Here is a 10,623-nt window from a genome sequence, read left to right on the forward strand (position 1 = left end):
TAAAAACAATTAAACTGATAGAAGATAACATATCTAAAATCATATGTCTAAACTAAATTAATGTAGTATTATTGATATAAATTTTACATACAAATTACAAACTACTTTAAAACTAAAACTAAATATCAATCAATTATTGTAGTATATTCACTATACAAATATTTATACCCGTGCATGAGCACGGGAAAATCACCTAGTATTATTGTAAATTTGTTGAAAAACTTGTTTTCTTCATTAGTTTACTCACGTATATATAATATAATGTTCACCGACCTTATGATATTACCCAATCACTAATTACATCATTATCTTAACACTCATGTATATCTAAAATACATTCATCATTATCCTCCAATAATTATCATTATTTTATGTTCTATTGTTCACGTTTTATATCTTTGATCTTGCTTAATTTGCAAAGTCTTGATTTCAACAGTCTTTCTTTATTTGCAAAGTCTTGATTTCAACAGTCAAACGTAAATTTTTACCAAAAAAGAACAGTCAAACGTAAAAAAAAATACTTTCCTATTTTCAGTTTTTGAAATCTGGAGTATCAATTGAAAATTATGTCAATACAATATGTCTGTCAAAGGGGTTTTTTTCAACTATTAATATTGTTAATATGACTTTTTACGTTCTTCAAATATATATGCTTTCCTTTTACAGAGAGTTGGCAAGCTTAAACTACTTCCATACGTACGTACCGAAAATTGACTTATATCGATTATACGATTTCCAAACAAAGAACTGAATGTATCCCTTAGAACTACTCCCAAAAAAAAAAGCACATTATAAATACCCTCATCATATTATGAATCGAATTCACATCTAGCTATTGATACTCCAGAATTTTAACGAAACAAAGTAAATCATAAAATGGCATCATTACTTAGATGCTTTTCTCTTTTAGCTCTTTTTGCACTCTCATTTAAACTTTGTTATTGCCAGAATGAAACTATAAATGCTGCTGGCTGGGCCGACGCTGGTGTTACATGGTACGGTGAACCTGAGGGAGCCGGTAGCACCGGTACGTATTATTAAAATTTGAAACTAATATATATAATTCTTTTCTTCGAAAATAAGAATTTTTTGATGATGTAAATATATGTTTATAGGAGGAGCTTGCGGATATGGTGCGGCAGTGGCCAGTCCACCGCTTTACGCTATGGTTTCAGCCGGAGGCCCTTCACTATTTAACAATGGAAAAGGATGTGGAACGTGCTATCAGGTTCGTATATTAGTATATAATAGCATTTTAGAAAAACGACCCAAAATGCTACATAATGTTTCTTTAACATAAAAAGATCCACGTATTTACATACATAAACATATATATGCAATAAACGACATATTTTATTTATACAAAATCAAATGTGGTATTGATTAATTATAGGGTTGCGGTGGCCGGGCTAGATTTGGTTTACAACTATATATATACATTAATACATGCATGCAATTCTCAATTACGTCGGGTTACAAAATACAAATATATTATATTTTTCTCAACCATATTGTAAAAATATAAATGACTGTTTATTTTAGATTGTGTGCACCGGGAATCCAGCATGTTCAGGGAGACCAATAACGGTGACGATAACGGACGAGTGCCCCGGGGGTCCTTGCGCCTCTGAGCCAGTTCATTTTGACCTTAGTGGCAAAGCCATAGGTGCCTTAGCCAAACCTGGTCAAGCCGGTAATCTTCGAGCCGCCGGTGGTATACGTGCTAGTTACAGACGGTACGTATGAATCAGATTGTGGCCCTATAGTTTTGGTGATGTTTCTTTTACAATTATTTACTTTTTGTTACGTGAGTAATTTTTGACATTTTTATCTATGTTAATTATGTTGTACATGCAGTGCTACGTGTTCATATAAAGGGACTAAAATAGCTTTCCGTGTTGATGCCGGTTCTACCCCGTACTACATGGCATTCGTTGTGGAATTCGAAAACGGTGAAGGAGATTTGGCCTCCGTTGAGATTCAACCGGCCGGCGGAGGATTTATGGCCATGCAAGAAATGAGGTCTGCTGAGTGGAAGCTGAACTCCAGCGGTGGAATTAAAGGTCCGTTCAACGTTAGACTTACATCTGGCAAGTCTCGTAAAGTAGTGGTAGCTCAGGGAGTTATTCCGGCGAATTGGAAGCCTGATCAGACCTACCGGTCAATTGTTAACTTTTAGGGTTTACTTTTTTTGGTCAAATTGTGTAGTTCGAAAGCTTATATGAAATATAACTGATCAATAAGAAATGCATATTGAGATAAGAGTATGAGCCTATATACAGTAAAACCTCTATAAATTAATAGTCTATAAATTAATAATCTCTATAAATTAATAAATTTTGCCGGTCCTAAGTTGGACTGGTGTTAAATATAACACAAACGACAATAAAATAATAAAATAATAATATTTTTAAAACTTTTATATAAATATATAGTCCTCTTAAAATCATAAATTAATAATCTATCTATATATAATTTTTATATAAGTACAAACTAAATATTATATTGTTGATTTTATATTCACAATGAAAATTTTTTATTTTTCTTAACATTTCAATATATTTTAATAATATTTGGTAACATTATACTGAAAATCGCTTAACAATTCTATGAAACATAAAAATATACACAAAATAAGATAGTAAAACAATATGAAAGTTAAATTTCTAAAATTTAAATAATGTACATACGGTAAAATAAAATATTTTTTCTTTTTTATAAATAAAAATATTTATAAATAGAAAAAGTCTAAATAAGGAAACTTTTGTAAATTAATATCTATATAAATTAATAAAAATTTAAAATCCCAACATTATTAATTTATAGAGGTTTTACTGTAATTAGAACTTGCAGTCCAATAGTTCTGCCATTAAACACCCAAATGGCCGAACCCATAATATTAGATTAATCTCTTGAAGAACCAAAACATAGTGCTCTCTTAGAGTCCGGAAGAAGGTCATACATCATGTATGTTACATGCTCAAAACACACTCTTATATTTAGAAAAGAGTGAAGTCAAACAAATTACTGTGGAACTCTTAATTGCAAGTTTCTTTACAGCTTTAAGTTGCTACTCGATCACCTCAAGACCATTACTCTCCTAATCTGCATCTCTCGTGAAGGTGATGAGGCTACCATTTTCAGTAAATTAAAAACTGTGATCTGATATGAGTTACCAGAGTTGTTCTCTGTTATTAAGTTTGTTCTTTAGCCAACAAAGAAAAGATAAATCGAACAAGTGTAGCCGGATACGCATAGGAGGCTACGACCCAACTAAAACGCAGTAGACATACATCAGTAATTCGACGAAAATACTCAAAATAAAAAAAGGTCGAGCAATGTGATAAACAGCAACATAAAAAAGAGATGAAAATTGTCAAAAATAGGGTTTAAGCAGAAATTTAGTGACAATAAAGTTTTATAATTGAGTCAGCGCCTGCAGTGAATAGCCATGGTTGCCTCGGATGAAACTTGCAGTCCAAGACTCCTGCCATCAAACGGACACACATAAGCATAAAATAATCTTTATAAAGAATGAAAAAAAGAATCAGGAACACGTAAAAAACTGACCTCTATTTGAAGAAGTAGAATGGCCTCTCAGAATCTCCAATGGCACAATCAGAGGATTCTCGTTCAGATCACTATACACCTTTCCATGGAACACATAAGCCGTTGAATCCTCCGAGCACGAAGCGAAGAGCGGATACGAGCGGTGAAACGCCACGTTCGTAATGTCTTTAGGATGGTTCTTGAGAGTCTTGTAAGGTTTCGAAGACAGGTCCATGTCAAACCAACACATCTTCCCTTCTTTGCTTCCTACTATCAGATTATCACCACCAGGATGAATCGCCATCGACGAGATCTCTCTCAACCCAGTCTCGAGCTTTTTGATGGCCAGCTCTTTCTTCTGAAGATTGAAAACACGCACGTTCTTTTTCGTCGCGATGATGAACATTCCACGGTGGGTTGGATGGAAGAGTGTACGGACAGGAAGTCCGCGCATCTTTATCGGGAGCCTTTGTGTTTTATGCATTGAGAGCTGGTGTATGACTACACCTCGCGTTTCGCCTGCTGACATGACTGCTGAGAGATAGTCTCCTCTTGGATGCCAGTCAACATATGATACGTTCTGATAAAATTATAAAACCAGTTAAAAGATCTTTTCTTGTAATTTACACGACACTGTCAATCAACAAGGAATTTTTACGTACCTTAAAATGTGTTATCTTGATCCCTCCATATGTCTCATCTGGAAGCCACTTTACAATAGCCGCAACTATGAATGATACCCAAGAAGAAGAGAATTAACCATTCGGGTTTTCACGTATGTTTCTTATAAACATGTTGGTGGCTGTTCTGAGATACTTACCCGCTTCATCTTGTTCCGGAAGTTTTGGTAAGCGAAGCAGCTCTTCAATCCTTTGCTGTTCCTCGTCAGTGCCAAGTTCAGTGTTCAGGATAATCAAATCTTGTCCCCTGCAAATAATGGTTTCAGAATAGGAAACTATAGCAAATCAGCAAACAAACTCCCAGGATCCTAACTCACATGGCGACGGCTAAAATTGGGAAATCGGGAAGGGGGTTCCAGGCGACACACTTCACAGCTTCCTTAAACTGCCAGACCTTGAGACATCTACCAGTCTCCACTTCCCATATACGAACAGATCCATCAGCAGAACCTTTGAAGAAAAGAGAAAGTGAAATATAGAGATTGGCATCTTGAAAACAAAAGCGCGGTCAAGAAATTGAATAAAAACACCAAATGAAATACCTGAAGCTATCCACTGGCCAGAACAATCAGTGGATACGGAAGTAACAGCTCCGGTATGGCCTTTATATTCAAGGTAACATGAGTTTGGATAAGGTCTAAGATCCTTCCTACTAGGTAGTTTAGGCTTCAAAGATTCAGGATCGATGTTTATCTGGAGAAACGAAATATACTGTGAGATTACATACAGGAAAAAAAAAGAAAGAAACAGAAAATAAAACGATCGAATAAGCCCTACTCTCTTCTTTCGAACTCTTGGACATAGGTATAGATCCAAACAACGATCAAACGACTCCTTTAGTGCATTCTCATATGCTGGAATGCTTCTCAGAGATGTAAACCTATGCACATGTATAGTTACCATGAGACAAAACCTAACAGATACCAGACAAATCTATATAAGAGACCATTCAGGATGTTCTATATATACCTTTTAGGAATGAATTTTGGACGATCTTCCTCATACATCAACTCATAAGAGGCTTTCTCTTCCTCTGTTGGAATGTACTCCAAAGAAGGATTGTATGATTCCTCGTGTCCTGGAAAGACAAATAGTACAGATTAAAGACCTTCGAAATTCTAAGACAGAAGCAGATAAACAGATTGGTCAGCAAAAAGTTCATACCCGGCATTTTTAGTTTTGGTGGAGGAATGTAAGTCAAGTGCTTGCTCTTTTGGTCTGAAGTTGAATCATCACCCCATAAAAGGTAGACATTGGGCTCTTCTTCAGGCTTATCAAACTTGATCAACCCCTTCCTTATTGCTCTAACATACTTCACAACCTTCTTGGCTTCCCATTTCGAAGGGATGAACCTCCGCTTGGGTTCTGGTGCACTTGAGAGTGGATGTATTGCATCGTCCCATTTGAACCAATCGACATAAGGCTGTCACAATCACAATCACAATCCAAAGGTCAAATTTCGAAGTGATTGGTATAATATGACATCACTTAAAACAACATACGTACCGCATAGGGATCAAAGTCAGCATGTGGAGCTTCTCCTTTGAGCATTCTACGAATGAGCTTGCTCTCCTCTTTAGTCAGCTCCACATCCTCGTCATTATACTCATCGTAAATCTTCCGCCTAAAAGCCCCACCACAAAATGCATCAGCAACAATCCTATTAACTAACTAACTTCACTAATACGCCAAAATGAAGAGAAACGTAGTTAAAAAATTACCAGTTCTTGGAGTCATCCATAGTTGCAAGAAAAGAGTCGAGCTTGTCTTGCTTCTCTTTCTTGGTAATCTTCTTCCCAGTGATGTCATAACCAATATGTTTCTCGTCTTTGTACCACTCCAATGGAACATCCCCAACTGTATTCCTCGGAGCAACCTATAGATTAAAAAAAATTCACATAAACTCATTTGAAAATGAAGAAAGACAAATCCAAATTCGTCAACGTTATAGAGGAAAGCACCAACCTCATCTTCAGAAGAATCGCTCTCTTCAGCGACTTCACGTTCCTCAGAACCTTCATCACTCCCATCTTCCTCATCATTCTCACTATCTACTTGTTCACCTTCATCATCATCTGAGCCCTCGTGACCTGCACCATTCGTATAGTTACTCTCTATTACTAAACCTTATACAGAGACTTAACCTAAACACTAAACCCTAAGAAGAAGATAAACCCTAAACTCTCAAAGCTAAACAAGCAACTACCATGGAGCTCGTCGTCTTCGGATGAATCTCCGTCTCCACCATCCGTCTCTCTCTGTGAAGCATCGTCCTCGGAATCGAAGAAATCGGAGTCGAAGTCGTCGGAGTTCAAAGAACCTGACAAGCTCTGAAAAATCACAACACACACATTAGAGGAAAATTATAAACAAATGCACAATTTAAAGAAGAGGAAGTCGCAAGGGGGAAGAGGAATACATCTCCGTCGTAATCGGAATCGGTTCCGGAATCTAAGAGCAGGTCTTCTTCCTCTTTCGAGCTTTTCGCTTCCTTTGTTGCTACTACTACTGGCTTCTCTTTCTGAGACTTTACAGCAGAAGAAGAGACGCTTTTTCTCTTGTTTTCTCTCGTTTGATCTTCGTTAGCTGCTTCGCTCTTCTTCTTCGTCGTCATCGTCTCGGTGCTAACAGAGAGGCGGAGGTTTGTTCTGAGAACAAAAACAAAATATCGGTGAGTTGGAGTTGAAGGGGTGCGCGGATGAAGATTTAGGGTTTTTGGTTCGTATTGCTTTAGCTCTAATGGGCCTTTATCTGTTAATAGGCTTTTTTCTTCTCAAAGTTATCTTATAGGCGTATGTATGTTAATGGGCTTTTCTTCTAGGGGCTCTCTTATTTTAATGGGCTTTTCTTCTTCAAGAGAGGATGAGAGGAAGAGCAACATATTTTTCTTTTGAAAGAGCAACATACAAATTTTAACTAAATACATAATACAACATTTTAGAAGAAAAAAAAACGAAATTACATGGAACTATTATATAATTATACAAGAAAGTTTAGAGACAAATATTTATTCTCAGCAATACACCAATTAATTCTGTCGTATGTACGACTTTGCATCACATAGTATTTGAATTAATGAGAGACTAGATCTTGACCCGCGCTTTGGAAGCGCGGAATATTTTACGATGAAAAATTTCACTAATAATTTAACAGATATTTTGTTAACTTTTAAAGAGTGTGTATTTAAAATATTTTTGTATTTAAATCAGTGTTTTTAAATTCAACCCGATTGTGATTATACCGGTTAATCCGGAGATCTAACAATTCAATTTAGTTTTTTAAAATATTTATATTAAAAAGTCACTAAAACCCAAGACTAACCGATTGAACTGATGGATGACCGATATGTAATCTAATTTGATTGAAATTGTATTAGTTTCATAATTTGTAATCTTATAATCCAAATTTTAAAGTTCATTATTTTGTAATTTCTGAAATTATGATGTTTCTACAAAATTTTAAAGAGAAAATGATGGATATAAAATAACTAAGATTAATTATTGTATTATTTGGAAACATTGATAGTAGTATATAAAATATATTGTTTGGAAACATTGATAGTATTATAAAGAAATAAGTATATTGTTTGGAAACATGAATAGTAGTATAAAGAAAGGAACATTAGTGATTTAATGTAGGTTTAACTATAAAATATAAAGGTGTATTTAATTTAAAAACTTACAAAATAAATGTTAGGTCCAACAGAATGTTTCTGTTTTAATAAGATAGATATCCTTTTAGAGACCAGAGGTAAATGGCACGTACGATGGGATCCAAGAGCTACCAGCAATAAAACTACCAACAGTGAACCTTGAAGCCTCTGAGGCAGAACCAAGGACTCGAAAACCAGGCCATGTGACCCGACGTGAAGTCGAAGCACCCGGACCCGTATTCTGAAACTCAGCGTAAAACAAAGTTCTCAAGGCAAAGTTACCATTCCATTCAAGCCATCCACGTGGATCGATCAGACTATCGAGAGAAGTTTTCATAAATACCGTCCTTGAGTATTGTCTCCATGGTCGACCTAGATAAGTTTTGGTGGATCCCAAAACGGGTCGGAGATCCGAAGCTGCCGTGACCCGTGAGTTATGGATGATAATACCTGTGTTTTGATTCGGGTCGGATCTTCCTTGGGCAGTGATTGTATTAGTGCTACTACGTGGACGACGTGCAAAGATGTTGCAGTTTTGGAGAACAGCGGCTGCGTTTCCAAAGATGAAGTCAACGGTTCCATAAATGTCACAGTCACGGTAAAATTGGCGGTTGGAGTGAACGTAGAGTGTGTCTTGGTAACCTTCAAAGCTGCATTGATAGAAAACGGATAGATCCGACCCGGATCTTAGAGCTACTGCTTGCGCATTATTTGCACCCGCCGTGTTTCTAAACGTTATTCCACGGGCTATGAACCCGTCTCCGACCGCCGCTGCAATTATGTAAAAAAAGGTATAAAAAGTTATTACTTTATCAGTTTATAATACATTGAATTCTCATGTAGTCTACTGGACTATCATGACATGTATAATAGCTAGTAATATTTTTCAAAGTAAAAACGAATTGTCAATGTTATTCATTTATATCATAAAAACTGTAGTCAAATGACAAATTGATTTTTTCATATCTATTGAAATAACATCAATCAAGCATAAAACGAAATTGTATGATTCGTATAGACTGTCGTAGTGGATTATCAACATTCAAATCATATATTATTTTTGTTTACTTCACGCTAGTAACGTTGTGAATTATTGTGTACTAATAATAGAGCATTGCGTATACTTGCAAATGCACGACAAGAAGCATCATAAAAAAAATTGCTTTGTCTTATATGCGTTTTTTTGTCAACTCTTATAGGATTTTCATAGATTTGTATGAAAGTTTACTTTGCTAGAAAACCATACCTAGAAGTAAAGAGCTACTTCTAAAATCTTGAATCATATTAGCAGTTTCAGTTTCACTCTAGTTTGTTGTGTTCATGCATGACAAGCTTAATATAGCCTATTATATTGGGATATACCTCGTGAAAGTAATTGATACTAGTAATCATCTTTATTTTGTTAACCAATAGTATTTTTTTTGTTTAATTTGTAACCATACGTACCGACAGTAGCTGAATTAAACGTGGTCGTTCCTCCACCGACACTTCTACTTCCAGTAATAATCGTTCTCCCTTTACCATCACCTCTCAACATAACATTCTTTTTTCGAATCTCAAGATTCTCACTGTAAACGCCTTGCTTCACATATATAACGAACCTACCACTCCCCGAAGCAGCGTTGATCGCGTCTTTAATCGTCCTGAAATTACCAGACCCGTCTTTAGCCACAACCGCATTATCTCTTGGTGTCGAGCTCTGCAAAAGCTTCCGGTCACCGGGTCTGACCCACGAAGGGAACCCATCTTTCTCGGGTGGGGTGTAGTTGAAAGGAACTTTGTTAATGGCGAGTGTATTGCATATAAGACTTGAGACGTTGTTTGACATCAAAGGAAGGACGATATCGGTAACACCGAGTTCTAAGAACCCTGCTCGGCAGGTGTCGAGATTGGTTAGAGCCGTGCTGAGCCATGTTTGAGCGTCGGTTTTCGAGCACTTCACGTTTGGGTCCATGGTCTCGTTGATTTTAGAGACGGTGAAGTCGTAGAGCTTGAGACAGTCTTCCCAAGCAGCTTTTTCACGTGTGTCCCGGCACTTTGGTCCTAGTGTGGACGCATGGGTCTTGGCGAGGACGGCTCGCTCTAGAGCTAGTTTCATTGAGATTTTGAGAAACTCGGACTCGGATTTTATGGGATTTTGGCCTGAGTTGTGGGTTAAGAAATATTCGCATGGTTTAGGGTTTGGAGTTTGGCTACACCATGCTTTCACGTCTTTTGAGTTGTACCCGGAGACGGTCGATGCCACGAAAATGCATAAGAATGCAAACGTTAAAATATAAACTCGAAAAGCCATTATAAGGCCAAATCTTTTGTGAGAAGAGAAGTTTGTGTTTGAAGGTATTTGATGATGAGATTGTTGTCTTGGATCGATCTGTTTATATAGGATGCATGGATGACTAGATAATTAAAATATGTAATTTCATTAGCTGAAGCAAAAGACATATTTCTGTGCCAACCAATCGATTGGTAGCTATCGTGCCGTCATATATTCCCTGTGTTGAAATTTATTTCTCTGGTTTGTGCTATCTTTATTTGACGTCTATAATAAATATTATAATAAGCTCTAATTTGAGTTGGTGACAGTTTTATTCAAAATTAATTCAACTCGGAAAAATAAACCAGTTAATCCTATTAATAAAATTTTATTTTTTAAAGCGAAATGTGATTGCATGCAATAATAGGTTTATTAATTAGCAAGTCGTAAGCAATTTATAGGTTCTTTATGGAATATTAATTATGTAT

At 36.2% G+C, this 10,623-nt stretch overlaps 2 protein-coding genes across 3 annotated transcripts; one reads left to right on the forward strand and one right to left on the reverse strand.

The window, feature by feature from the left end:
• Nucleotides 1-876: 876 nt before the first annotated feature.
• On the forward strand, nucleotides 877-2,233 carry LOC108810935 (expansin-B4). Its single transcript, XM_018583001.2, has 4 exons — nucleotides 877-1,027; nucleotides 1,116-1,228; nucleotides 1,543-1,736; nucleotides 1,858-2,233. Exons 1-4 carry the CDS (start codon nucleotides 877-879, stop codon nucleotides 2,177-2,179), a joined length of 780 nt encoding a protein of 259 aa, XP_018438503.1. The 3' UTR covers nucleotides 2,180-2,233.
• A 1,065-nt stretch (nucleotides 2,234-3,298) lies between these two features.
• LOC108812314 (ribosome biogenesis protein BOP1 homolog) lies at nucleotides 3,299-10,236 on the reverse strand. Of its 2 annotated transcripts, XM_018584548.2 has the most exons (16): nucleotides 9,328-10,225; nucleotides 7,995-8,652; nucleotides 6,649-6,877; nucleotides 6,436-6,559; nucleotides 6,195-6,319; nucleotides 5,951-6,105; nucleotides 5,736-5,853; nucleotides 5,394-5,652; nucleotides 5,199-5,307; nucleotides 5,007-5,109; nucleotides 4,772-4,922; nucleotides 4,547-4,679; nucleotides 4,370-4,476; nucleotides 4,212-4,276; nucleotides 3,571-4,129; nucleotides 3,299-3,487 (listed from the first exon to the last, which is right to left on the reverse strand). In XM_018584548.2, exons 1-16 carry the CDS (start codon nucleotides 10,172-10,174, stop codon nucleotides 3,402-3,404), a joined length of 3,828 nt encoding a protein of 1,275 aa, XP_018440050.2. In that variant the 5' UTR covers nucleotides 10,175-10,225; the 3' UTR covers nucleotides 3,299-3,401. The 2 variants fall into 2 exon arrangements, 1 of the variants encoding a protein (XP_018440050.2); XR_008935693.1 differs by lacking the exons at nucleotides 3,299-3,487; nucleotides 3,571-4,129; nucleotides 4,212-4,276; ... (8 more) ...; nucleotides 6,195-6,319; nucleotides 6,436-6,559 and having other exon boundaries at nucleotides 6,742-6,877; nucleotides 7,912-8,652; nucleotides 9,328-10,236.
• Nucleotides 10,237-10,623: the final 387 nt, after the last annotated feature.

The sequence above is a fragment of the Raphanus sativus genome, chromosome 6 (genome assembly GCF_000801105.2).
Source record: "Raphanus sativus cultivar WK10039 chromosome 6, ASM80110v3, whole genome shotgun sequence".
Lineage (NCBI taxonomy): Eukaryota > Viridiplantae > Streptophyta > Magnoliopsida > Brassicales > Brassicaceae > Raphanus > Raphanus sativus.